We start from the raw sequence: 13,982 nt of genomic DNA, 5'->3' as shown, positions 1-13,982 counted from the left end.
CTGTGCACACCACCTCACCTCCTGCTACAATTACTGTGCAGGGCCAGTGCCTCTGTCCATGTACTGGAGCCCATCCCTCCAGCCTTTGCAAGCATGGTACTCTATCAAATAAATACCCCTTTCTCTTTTGCATTATCAGTTTTGCTATTTCTCTGTTGGCCCCACCAACACTATTACCCATGCTATATTAGCTTTTAAAAAATTATCTCAATCTTACATTTATCTCCAACTTTTACATCATTCTTCTGCTGCACTTTGTAAAAAAACATTCTGAATTTTCTGTATCCATTTCTACTTCCTCACTTCCCATGTTCTCTTGAACTCACTCGAGTTACTCTTTTCTTGCTCAATACTGCATAGAAACTGCTCTCATTGGGGTCATCAATGACCTTCAAACAGATTTAGTCCAACTGTGAATCTTCAGTTCCCATTTTACTCAGCTTCTCAGTAACACTCCTCTCCTGCCCATTCCCTCACTTTTGAAACACCTTCTTTACTTGGTTTCCAGGACAGCACACTCCTGGTTTTCCCTCTACCTCACTGAACATTCTGGAATACCCTCCTGTTTTCTGATGTCTGTACGCTGGAGTGAGAGGCATTTCTATCTTTGGTTTTCTCTTCTTTAACTGTGCTGTCTTTCAGTGGGCTCCTACAGACTCATGGCTTGTAATACTATTTATAAGCTGATTTTTCTCAGATTTCTGTTTCAGCTCAACCTCTTCCTTTAACTCCAGCTTACAAGACGCTCCTGCTACTCCACGTGGATTTTTGTTGTCGTTGTTGTTGTTGCTGTTTTTTGTTTTGTTTTGTTTTGTTTTGAGACAGAGTCTCACTCTGTCACCGAGGCTGGAGTGCAGTGGCTCCATATCAGTTCACTGCAACCCCTGCCTCTAGGATTCAAATGATTCTCCTGCCTCAGCCTCCGAGTAACTGGGACTACAGGCGCCCACCACCATGCCCAGCTAATTTTTTATATTTTTAGTAAAGACAGGGTTTCACCATGTTAACCAGGATAGTCTCGATCTCCTGACCCCATGATCCGCCTGGCTGGGCCTCCCAAAGTGCTGGGATTACAAGCATGAGCCACCGTGCCCAGCCTCCACTGGGACATCTAATAAACATCTCCAACTGACATTCCAAAAACAAACATGATTTTCTCCCCAGTGTTCTTCTAATCCATGGTTCACCATGTCTGTCAACTGTACTATCATTTACTTCATGGTTTAGGTAAAAAAAAATCTAGAGTCATTTCTGATCTCTTTCTTTCATATCACAATATCAATCTATCAGGAAATCATGTCAGCTCTACCTTCACAATAGGTCCAGAATTCAAATCCTTCTCAGCATCTCCATTTCCTAGTCTAAGCCCTATCATATCTTCCTGGATTAATGTTTTATCCTACAATGGATTTTTTGTTCCCATTCTAATCTTTCTTCCTGAGATTCCTCTTTACTCAGTAGCCAAAGGAATCCTTTTAAAAAGAAAATTTAGCTTATATCATTTCCTTTCTCAAATCTAACCACCATCTTCCCATATTTAGAATAAAATCTCAAGATCTTACCATGATCTGACCCCTGCTTCTCTCTCCAATTTCATTTACAATCCCACTTTCTCTTGTTCATTCTGCTTTATCCACAAGACTCTTTGCCCCTCCTCGTCGATATAAGCAAGCTTTGCTTCCAGAGCCTGCCCTTGCTTTCTCTTCAGAGTCTGAAACACCCTTCTCCATGTCAATGACTCACTCTCTCACTTTAGTCAGGTCTCTGAGCACTTATCACCTCTTCTGAGAGGCTTGCCTTGACCACTTTGTCTAAAATAGCATCCCTTTCACACCTTATTTAAGTTGCTTTGTGGTCTTCGTACTTACCTCTGACTTCTCCACTAGAATGCAGACCAAGTGAAGGCAGATTTGCTGACATCCTCACAGCTATGTGTACCTAGAACAGTCCTTGGATGATTGATGTGCTTGATAAATAAGTATTTGTTGCATGAATGAATGAGTGAATATTTACAGCTCTATGTCAAATTTCTGGTTCAGATGTTCAGGGATGTCCTCAGTTGGACCTTTTAATAAAAAACAATACATGACCAAATTCTGCTTTAAGTTATTTTAGGGTTCCAACAGTCACCCAGAGACTGAACAGACTCCAAAGATTTGGCTTCATATAAGAAGCTTCAGTACCCATTGTGATACCATTTGCTAATTTGGAGACTATGAGGCTGAAAGTACAAGCCCCACACTCAGTCAGCATCCAGGTCCAATAGCTCTCAAAGGAACCATATATCAAAGCAAATTTTCTGCAATGCAGAAAAGAACATCCATGCATTTTTAAAATAAGTTTTAAATTTTAAATAATTTTTAAAAGTGGTTTCATCTCTTATAATGTAATGGAAAATATTCAAAATCCTCTTATGCTGATTCATGAAGGATACTTATATAATTAGACAAAATAAGACCATTGAAAAAGGCAGACTCCTTGTTTCATTGCTTTAAGCAAATAATAAAAATGGACTCGTGCAACTCACACCACTAATTTAAATACATATGTAAAAAGATAGTAAATAAATGAAATAAAAATATTTGCTTTAGTTTTTTTAAACAAAGATTTATTAACTCTGAATTTTTTAGGTTAAAGATCATGCGATATATATCTCCTACACCGAAGTGTCCAAGAAATGTTTTTGAAATAAATTAATGAACTGCTTTAGAATGTCGCTCAGAAATTAAGCTAGAAATTCAGAGCAGTATTCTTAGGGCTTGATTTACACCAAATCCAAGTTTGCAATATATTAACATTGAAGGAATAGGCCATTGCTTTCTGAAAACCTTTCTTTTATAAAAGAAATACTTTAATATTATGAATCCTCTTGGTCCATGTAAAATATTATTTGCATTATAAAAATTGATTTTTTGGTATAATTTTTCATAGACAATATTTTCACCAGGATGTGTTCACAAGTGTTAATGGAAGGCAAATTATGTGTGGGACACTCTTCTAGGGAATATTTGAGGGGTTTTTAAGATGGATAACATTTTGTACCTGCTTTTGAGTTGCAAATGATCTGGACTCTTGGCTAAACACTGCAGACAAGATCAGGTGAAGAACATTACTAGAAGTTCAGTGAAGAAATAAAGCCACATACTCCATGGAGTGAAATTTGAATTCCTTAAATTCCCTAAAATTATTTTATCTTGGGTTTTATACCAGGATAGGAATGTCTTTAAAAGTAAGAAATATTTGACATAAGGTACAAAATTTCAAAGGAGTGTTTGACTTGTTGATGGATGTGTCATCACATTTCATGTGTCTGAGAAATATAAATTTCTACAGCACATTTTTAGTGCCTTAAACAGACTACAATGATCTAAATGGTTGAGCAGTTGAAATTTAGTCTGGAACTGGGACAGATGACTTGCCACATAGAGTGGTTCCCAACATAAAGTGATCTGTGATGGTGGGACTTTCAGTGTGTTTCGCTATTAGCATATGTCATCCAAGCATGCCTTTCAACATCCGTGGAGAAAAGATATGTTACAAATACGAAACATCACCATGATGAACTGGCAATGTCAAAAACCCCTGCCTTGGCTGTGACCCAGTGTTGTTATTGGCAAGCAGATTCATCCTTCTAGGTTGGTTGCTCCATAAGTAATCTTCAAGAAAAACAAGTCCAAGACCCTTTTTTCTTCTTACTGTGAACTTGGTCAAAAATACCAAATGTTCGGTAACCATTTATGGTATCAGGAATGCACCAATAACTCCTTCTGACTCTTTATGAGCAATCATCTTGTGGAATGCAATTTCCCTTCTTATTACTGTGGGTATTTTTAGGTACCTATGCTGGACTTTTTTTAAAGAGAGTAAGGATTTGTGATTTAAACTGGGATAGATGCTGTTGCAGAGATAACAAAAGGCTGTTGCTTTCCATCTTCCAACAGGATCTAGGTAAAGGGATAAATGTGATAACTCAAAATAATGTGTATGTTTATCTTCCAGGCTTTCTAATAGTTAATTGGTCAAATAAAATATTATTTACAGAATAGAAGGGCCACTCTTCAATATTGTTCAGACACTGCAAAGCAAACTAATGCAAGTGCAGTGACCTCTTCATCCAACCACAAAATAATATATATTTTTAATTCTCCAGGGAGTTTGAGATAGTAAAGTTGGATATCATGTAGATAAACAACGGCTTTTGCCTTTTCTCTTGGAAAATAGTTAAAATGAATAGGAATCTGATAATTAATCTAGGAAATTTAACCCTGCTCTACTTACCTAATGCCCCCCAAAAGATGATCTTTTTTTTCTTCATTGATTTTATACCTTAAAAAGAAATTACTGAATTGTGGATATCCAACTAGTATCTGCAGACAGAAATGAAGGTTATTTTTAGAAGAAACCAGTGTCAAATGAAAACGCAGATTTCTACATGGTCACATTCATATCACACACTCTTGACCCAAGGTGAGTAAGTAGGTCATTCCTTATTTCTTATTTATTCCCTGACACAATCAGACCACACTACAAGTTTCTTTTACCAGTTGCCAAAATGAAAACATGAGACCCTTCAGAGCTACTGTCGGTACATGCAACTCAAGACGACGAGCAGCATCACAACCATTGTCAACAGGAAACTCCAACAATGTCGGGGTTTGGATTTGGTTTTATGTTGAGAGAAGCAGATTTCCTCTGATTTTAATAATCCATAAGAAACAGAAATCACAATAGATAGACTCCATATTACCTAAAAAGAGCCAAAAGAAGCAAAAGTTCTCCCCCAATTCATCCTCTTGTTCCACAGACATTTTGAAAATAAAGGAAGAGAAAAGAGAAAGGAAAGGATGTGAGAAAGAACACAGAAATGACTTGAATGATTTAAATTCTTATTAAGCATCACTGAGGTTGCATTTTACCCGTTAGGCTGACTGAATTTAGTCCTCACCACTCACACCTTTCAAAGAAACTGGACATACATGGTTTTGCCTTCCAGGGTTGATCTAGAATTGTAATGGTGCATGTGAATGTGGGTATGCACGTGTGTGTGCTTCAAGTCCATTTTATAAACACTGACACAGGACAATTCTCATCACTGGTAATAGTCTTTGGAGTCCAATCATGCAGAAAAACAGGCAGGTGCAAGTTAGGTTTCATTGCAAGATGGACATGGCAAGGTGAACAGATAATTCTAGATAAGGATTGGGAGATTTGTGTCCATTAGAATATACTGGCCATTGGTCCCACATAAATAAAGTTACATATACAAGATTCTATATATAAACAGAGGCCCCTCACTTCAGTTTGGCTGACCAAAGAAACAGGTCAAAGTGAACCATTTTCAGATAGTTAAAGGACTCAGTGCCAAAAGAAATAACAAAATCTTATCCTCTAATCACAAAGAAAATAGCTAAAATAACTATTTACATTGTAACTTTTTTGTTGTTTTTACAGACAGGAGTTTCCTTGCTTGGTTTAATGATATATATGGAAAATGTTGAACTCTTGTAATTAAAATGTGTGTGGGGGATTGTGAGTGGGGAGTCAGGTTCTTGTTTGGATGCAAAGTGGCTGGGATCAAAAATTTCTAAAGCAGTTTTACTCCTCTTTCTGAGCTGTAGAAGATATATTTTTCAGCAAAGCTGGCTAATAACACGCCTTACAGTGCGTAATGCACTTAAGATGTGGCTATTCATATGTTAAGAGATTCAAATCGAAATAGATTTTGTATAATTTAGGTTTTGCAATGAATATTGAAATTTTTTTAAAAATCGGGTTTTATTATTTTCTTTCCTTGACAGGACATAAAAGGTTTTATGTATTTTTATCTATTTTTCACTAGTTCCATTTGCTAAGGCCAACTTTCGGTTTTACCAGTCAGCTTCTCTCAGTGTCTTTACATAATATTTTTCTGATAACAGATTGAAAAAGCTATCGAGCTTCTTGGCCCTGAATTAAATAGCCTACTCCAATTGGTGGGAATTGGCCAGGCTCTGGCCCAACTGTGGGGTACATTCCTACAAAACCCAGTCATCAGATTCTTGAAGATGAAAGATTATTATCAGTTTTTATTCCACAAGAAGAAATTCCGGTGTAAGGCTAGAGTATTCCTATTTAAAATTGAACACGCTGACCCGTAAAACACATATAAAAATAGTAAAGACATATTAATAGTAAAGTGGTGGTGGTTTTGCCAAACTCTTACAGCAGCTTAATTCTCCCCGCGCGTGAATACACAGCCATCCTTCCTACAAAACACTGCAAAAGATTTTATTAACAATCACTGCCAGCCAACTGCCCTAAAGAAATGATGGAAGGTTAGGCTCCTCAGAGTGCCAACTTCATGTTCCAAAATGAGGCCCAACCCCGGTAGGACCTTCACTTTTTTCAGGAATATTGTCCAGGTGACTTGACACTTGCCTACCTGAAAAGTTGGGATGTTCTTGGGAAATAACAGGTGACTAAGAAATATTTGGGGTATGTGTGTGTGTGTGTGTGTGTGTATGTGTGTGTGTGTGTTAACAAGACAGATAAGTGAATGCAGAACATACTATATTCTGTGAATGTGATAATATCATCACCTCCTAGAGATATTATAGGAAAGCAGACCTAGTGGGAAAAGGACTGGAGGGCTTTTACAGTGGTGATTATCTTTGTTGTTCCATCATCTGCATTGATTTAATCACCTAATAAAATTGATCCTGCAAAAATACTGGGAGCCAAATCCTTACCTCTATTTGTAAATGATACTTATATTCGAGGAATTTGTTCCATTTTTCTCTTGTCCATAAGGGAAATCTGGCTAAAGCTAATCAGCTCCCAAGAGCTATGCACAGAAGACGTAAGACTAACTGAGCTTTGGGAAGGTTCTAACAGCAGGGAAGGGGCCCTGTCTAGTTCTTGCCTGGTTTAATCTAAGGGAGAAATTCACCCTTTCTGCAGATGTGAGCGATAGCCTGTCAAGCACTTTGAAGATGCTGGCTGGAGACTTCCTTCTGTGTTGTGATGTCATCTTGGGACTGATGAAATGCCCCTTGAGACTCTCTTCAAAGCAGCTTCCTGTACTCTGCACTTAATCCCATGTGGCATAAGGCAAAGGAGGGGGGAGGCCACAGATATATCAAGAGAAAAGTACAGAGAAAGAAAATGAGTAAAGAATTAGAGATACAGAGAGGAGAAGTGTTTTGTTTTTGTTTTTGTTTTTGTTTTTGTTTTTTTTTTTTTTGGTTTTTTTGGGGGGGAAAGAATATGACTGAAAGAAAAGAGAGGGAGCTCATGTGACTGAGGAGGCATTTTTAACAATCAGGTTGTCTGCAATATTAACCCAAAAATGGTAGCAAAATAGAGAAAATGGGCCATTTTTATTCCAGGGGGCAAGCTGCACAAAGGAATGTTCTTCTCTTTAGTTTGAGCAAATGACCACATGTACTGAATCCAACTGTGTGAAACAATCTCAGAATGGCAGCGCCACTGGCATGGCAATGCCGCAGGTGGGTGCAGTTCCCTGTGGACTCTATTGCTTGAAGAGAGAAAGAAAGTTCCCTATTATTATATTTAAGGCAGTTTTCAGAGCACTGGCATTCTTGTTTGCTCTGTTTTGGGGGTATTCTTTTTACCAGTCAGTTCACACTCATCAACCACCCACTTCCTGTCTTTCACTTCTTCAGGTGAAATATCACCACTTTGGTGAGCACCAACATGGTCAGAGTGCAAATAACTGTGATGGATACTTCGAAGTGAATAAGAAGGGAAGCCTGAACCGATTATTGCTGAGATCACCTTGGTATTGCCTTGTATATAACCAAGATGTTTCACAGTGCCTCCTTAAGTGCTCAGGAAAGCACTTTCATTTAATTTAAGCTAAATTCAGGAGATTTTGCTAAACATTGACATTAATGCTTCATGGCTTTTAAGACAAACTCATATTGCTAGAACTATTTGGCAGCAGTAAATTTATGGGCAGAGTTATTGCTCTTACATCTACTGCAGTACAAAACTCAGATGATCAGCCCTTCTTCGATTGCTCATACTTATGAAAATAAATAAATAAACATGAAACATTAGCCACATTAAAGAGTCGAGGAAACTCCTGAGGAATAACAATGTCTCTGGAGATGTTTTAAAATGCTAACCTGAGACTCACACTGTGCTTTGGGGATTTTATTCTTATTGATTTTTTTTTTCTTAAATTTCAGAAGAGGAAAGTGATATTATTTCTCAAAACAAAACTTTGGTAGAGTATGAACCAGGGAAGCAGCCCACACATGGAAAACATAATCCACAACCTGAAAGTAGTGTAGACAGGCTCATTTTTTTGTTTAAGGAATTCACACAGAGGCAATTCTGCTCAGTTCCAGAGAGAGATTCTTATCATCAAAAGCGCACGCAATAACCTTGCTTCACCACCTGCCACTTTCTCCAGTGGCCTCTTGTTGTGACCAGTAATTGAGAAATGACAAATGGGAATAGGGCCAAATCTCTAAAATAGGGACACCAGTGTCTCTTAGTATCTGGGTAATAACCTCCTTTTAGTCTTAGTCCACAACGCACTCTCCAGTCTCTCCTACTCTTCACTGTCACAGAAAAGTCTCAGCTTTTATTCACACCTGCCTCCTAAAGGCCAAGCCATTTTGTGCCTGAAAACTACTACCCACTCCCCCCACACTTACATAAGTATCACATATGTTCTTTCTACAAATTGGTGTACAGGTGCCATTTAATCCAGTCAAATTTGGAAGCTACATCTTCAAGGGTCTGAGAGAGCTCACTCCCCCCATATATTCCCCCTTTACATGTTTTCTTATAAGACATACAGTTTAATTAATTAAACTAAACAGCTTATATACTGGCAATATATTACAGACGGGTTTATGTCAGAGTAATAGATCACATGAAACGGACCATGTGGTACCCCAGTGCATGATGTCTTGGTAGAGCCCTGAGGACACTGACAGTAGCATCTCTAAGTAAGTAGTGCTGTATGAATACAGACACATGCGGATCTGTATCTACATCCATCTGACTAGGCCAAGGAGCAGGTAGATGCAAGATAGAGACACACACATGCTGGATGGGGCCACTGCACACCTTGTCATGCCATTTAAAAGGGCAGTTACAGGTTGCTGGTTTTGCAGCCATTAAAATTACACTTTATGGAAAAGGCTTCTCTAATTGTGTCTGATTTGCTTTCTGTAGTAAGCATCAGTGGAAGAAGACCAAAGCAAGAGCAACTAGAAGTTAAATATACATTTGAGCTCAGCTGCAATACAGAACTCTGGAGAAGAAGCAGGCTGAAAGATTGATTTAATTTTAGGCTTGGATTCCCTCCCTTGCTGCTTTCTTGATGTGTGTCTGCATTTGTGAGTGTGCATGAGTGTCTGTGTGTGTGTGTGTGTTCCATCACATCATCTCCTGAAGAACGCTGGGTTTCGCAGGCAGGCGGCTAGTCACCTGCAACAACCCAGGGGTCCTGCCGAAGCTTCCAGGCTGCTGTCAGTGTCAGATGCCAGGGTCTGGTCGGTGGACATGGAGGAGATGTCATTGACAGACGAGGATGGAGGGAGACTCTCACTGCTGTTCACTGCTGCACCTGTGCTAAGAAAATGAAGACCAACATGACTCAATCTAGAACCAGACCCATCTCAATGCCATTCAGGATTCAGGGATGGGCAAATACAATAGGGGATGTCCAGTCCATCAATCACTTGGCAAGCCTTTATAGAGCAGCTGACACGGGAGCATATTAAATGGTGACAATCAAGACATAGCAATAAAAAGTCCCTCGTCACAAGTTATTAACAGGCTAGTGCAGTAGTTATCAAACCTCACTCTATATTTGAAATCACCTGTAACACTTTCTATTAAAAAAACAGTAATATCTGGTCACATTGCCTCCCCTGCTCCCACTGCACTGCGTATATTTTAATCTAATTGGCCTTGGGTGAGGCCAGGGCATTTGCTTTTTTTTTTTTTTTTTGAGACGGAATCTCTCTCTGTCGCCCAGGCTGGAATGCAGTGGCACGATCTTGGCTCACTGCAACCTCCGCCTCCTGGGTTCAAGCGATCCTCCTGTCTCAGCCTCCCAAGTAGCTAGGACTACAGGCACACGCCACCATGCCCAGCTAATTTTTGTACTTTTAGTAGACACCGGGTTTCACCATTTTGGCCAGAATGCTCTCGATCTCTTGACCTCGTGATCCGCCCACCTTGGCCTCCCAAAGAGCTGGGATTACAGGTGTGAGCCACTGTACCCGGCCGGCATTTGCATTTTTTAAAATCTCCTCAGAGACTGTATTCAGTCAAGCATTGAAAACCTCTGGCTTATGGAGGAAACAAATAAACAAAACCCCTTAATGGAGTCATCTAAGCCTGGTTATTTTTAATGCAGGGAGCTTTTAAAACAAACGCATGCAAGTGTCCTATCCAAGAAATAGGAGCTGAAGTGAAGTTCAGAAATCTGAATTACTTAGGGACCACATCTCTAGAGAAAGGAAGGTATATAAAGTAAATACTATTATGTCATCATTAATGACATCAAACTTAAAATGCATATAGAAAAGCCAGTAGGACATAAGTAGGACTGTTGATGAAAGTTACAAAAAAAAAAAAAAAAAAATAGGAGAAGGCTTAGCACACCTTTTGCTTATGAGCTTACTCTCCAGCAGGCGTGCTTACATGGAATCTCCCTATAAGAACTCTGAATTACTAATTTAGATTAACTTGAAAAAAATTATTTATGTGTTATGCGGGACTATAAGGTTGAAACTCTGAGAAGAAACTTGCCCATGGTAATCACTCAGTAAAGGACAGCTGAGTTGCCAGTAGCTTTGAGATCAACAGAAGAAAGATGAACCAAAGGCATTGTGCAATACAATTAAACCACAGCTCCCTGGAAACAATCCATTTACTTTTTTTCCTTGTATATTTTTTATACACCTAAGCAATGTGAGTGGTAACATACTTGCTTTGTGAAATAGCTCGCTATTAAAAATCTGTAGTATAATCCCCTAATCAAATAAGAGATGAGGAATTCTCACTAAAATTATATCTGATTTGAGCAAATATAGTGTGCAAGATCTATCTGGTGAAAAATAATAAATCCAAAGTCAGTTATAATAGTGTTATCACATAGACCAATAAATCAGAAAGACAAAATAAAACTAAGTTAAGTTAGGGGAGGGGTTAACATAATCTTCTTTGTTCCTGGAGTAGACATTTCTTGCCTGTGAAAAAAGTGTGATGAAAATGTATCAGTTATCTAGAGAGGACACAAACACCTAAACTAAGACAGATCACCTGTATCAACCATGTATTTTTATATTGTATTTGTTGACTATAAATATATTGATGTATTCTATGGGAAATGTGAAAAAAATATAGGAAATAAAGATAATGATATGCACCGATCTTCAAATAAATGGTAAGAACTGTTAAACTTTTCATATATTTCTTCGTGGTCATTCTTTTTGTCTGGAAGTTTCCCTGGTCGTGATCCTTTAATATGTATTTTTTTGGGATCCTGATATTTTTATATATGGAAAAGTTTATGAATTTTTCATGTTCTTTAAACTCCTAAAAATACCCATCCTTTCTGATCTTAAATGTCTCTAGAGAAGGTTTTTAAAGTCCTCTTGTTATTGTCTTTCTGTAAATAATTACTCTCACTATCAGGACAACGTATAATGTAAAATTAAAATATTCCATAATATTCCAACTTTGAATGGCTTCAATTTATTCCAACTCTACTTAATTATATCCCCTATAGCTATGATACAGAGCTGGGTCATTTCCCCTCATGATAAGATTTTATCTCCTAGCAGACAGCCCTTGGTTCCCTTACATTGCCCAAATGCTGTGCTCTGTTTTTTCCCTCCTGATTCTGGATTAAATTATACCAACAGCCTTCCTATTCTTTCATAAGTTGCTAATAATTTAGTGTCACTATGATGGACTCCTCAGAATGCTCCTCCATTTATCCACATCCTTATTAAAAGGTATAAATTAAAACTGGACACAGACCTCTATTATAAAGGCCTGATCAATTGTGAGCCCAGCAGAGGGAAATTGCTTTTTTTTTTTTTTAATATTTGTCTCCTGGATGATATATCCCTAGACCATGGATGTCTTTCAAATCACGGTGCTACAGCTTAATTTAGTTTTGACTTGAGGTGTAAAATGATGTTCATATATTTTTTTGTAACAGTCTTATTAAGATATAATCCACATATATAATTAAGAAATTTAATTTTTATGATTCAGTGTTTAGTATATTCATGACATTGTGCAGCCATCACCACAATCCATTTTGCAGCATTTCATCATCCCTAAAGAAAACCCTGCACTCCATTCCTCACCTACCCTCTAGCTCTAGGCAATGACTGATACACTTTTTGCCTCTACAAAATAGCCTGTTCTGAACATTTCATGTAAATGGAAACATACCATATGTGATCATTTATGACTGGCCACTTTCACAGAGTAGAACGTTTTTAAGGTTTATCCATGCTGTGACATGTATCTGTATTTCATATCTTTGTATGGCTGCATAATATTCCATTGTATGGATATATCACATTTTGTTTATTTATTAGTTGATAGGCATTTGATGGATATTTAGGTTGGTTCAACTTTTGGCTATTATGAATAATGCTGTTATGAACATACATGCACGAGTTTTGTATGGACATGTGTTCATTTCTCTTGGGCGTATACCTATAAACGGAATTGCTGGGGCATAGAGTAATTCTAGGTTTAACACTTGAGGAACTGAGAAACTGTTTTCTAAAGTGGGTGCACCATTTACATTACTACCAGCGGTGTATGAGGATTCCAATTTCTCTACATCCTCACCAATACTTATTATCTGTCTTTTTATCTATCTAGCCATCCTAGTGTGCATGAAATGGTATATCATTGTGGTTTGATTTGCGTTTGCCTGATGGCTAATGATGTTGAATATATTTTTCATGTGCTTGTCAGCCATTAGTATATCTTCTTTGGAGAAAGTTTACTCAGCTCCTTTGGCCATTTTTTAATTGCTTTATTTTCTTTTTATTATTGAGTTGTAAGCTCCTTCCTTCTTTACCTTCCTTCCTTCTTTCTTTTTTAAAAAATTATTATTATTTCTTTAAAGACAGGGTCTCACTCAGTCACCCAGCCTTCAGCACAGTGGCATGGTTATGGTTCACTGTATCCTCTAACTCCAGGGCTCAGGCAATTCTCCTGCCTCAGTTTCCCAAGTAGCTAGCACTACAGGCACATATCACTACACCTGTATAATTTTTTAAAAAAGGGTTTTTTTGTAGAGACAGGAGTTTGCCATGTTGCCCAGGCTGGTCTCAAGCTCCTGGCCTCATGTGATCTTCTGATTTCTGTCTCCCAAAATGCTGAGTCTACAGGCATGAGCCACTGTGACAGGCCTGTAAGAGCTCTTTATATAATCTGGGTACAAGTTACTTAATCAGATATATATTTTCAAATGTTTTTCCTCTATGCTATGGTTTGTCTTTCCATTTTCTTGAAAGTGTCTTTTGAAGCACAAATGTTTTTAATTTTTATGAAATTGGATTTATCTATCTTTTCTTTTATCACTTGTGTTTTCGTGTCATATCTAGAAAACCATTTTCTAACCCAAGATTATAAAAATTTACTCCTGTGTTTTTGCCTAAGAGTTTTATCATTTTAGACCTTATACTTAAGCCTATGATTCATTTTTAGCTCATTTTTGTATATGATATGAGGCAGGGGTCTACCTTCATTATTTTGCATAAATCATTCTTATCCAATAATCCCAACACCATTTATTGAAAAGGCTAGCCTCTGTCCATGTCTTGCCATCCTTTTCAAAAATCAATTGGTCATAAATGTAGGTATTTATTCCTGGACTCTCAATTTGATTCCCTTGATCTATTTGTGTATCTTCATGCAAGTAGCACTCTGTCTTGGATATTGTAGCTTTGTAGTAAGTTTTGAAATCAGAACATGTA

At 37.8% G+C, this 13,982-nt stretch overlaps 1 protein-coding gene across 9 annotated transcripts in view; it reads right to left on the bottom strand.

Annotated features, from left to right (window-relative positions):
• Positions 1-7,339: 7,339 nt before the first annotated feature.
• Positions 7,340-13,982, bottom strand: part of MAPK10 (mitogen-activated protein kinase 10) — a 339,795-nt gene continuing 333,152 nt past the window's right edge. For 5 of the 9 annotated variants that reach the window (XM_033214174.1, XM_033214177.1, XM_033214179.1 and 2 more), the window contains one exon: positions 8,696-9,586. In XM_033214174.1, the coding sequence (XP_033070065.1) occupies positions 9,444-9,586 (143 nt within the window). In that variant the 3' untranslated portion in view covers positions 8,696-9,443. Of the gene's footprint in view, positions 9,592-13,982 lie in introns of all 9 variants that reach the window. The other 4 variants (XM_033214181.1, XM_033214176.1, XM_033214173.1 and 1 more) reach the window with 4 other exon arrangements.

Source organism: Trachypithecus francoisi, unplaced genomic scaffold, assembly GCF_009764315.1.
Source record: "Trachypithecus francoisi isolate TF-2019V2 unplaced genomic scaffold, Tfra_2.0 Lachesis_group1, whole genome shotgun sequence".
In the NCBI taxonomy this organism is placed as follows: domain Eukaryota; kingdom Metazoa; phylum Chordata; class Mammalia; order Primates; family Cercopithecidae; genus Trachypithecus; species Trachypithecus francoisi.
This window is presented reverse-complemented; position numbering and strand designations above follow the sequence as displayed.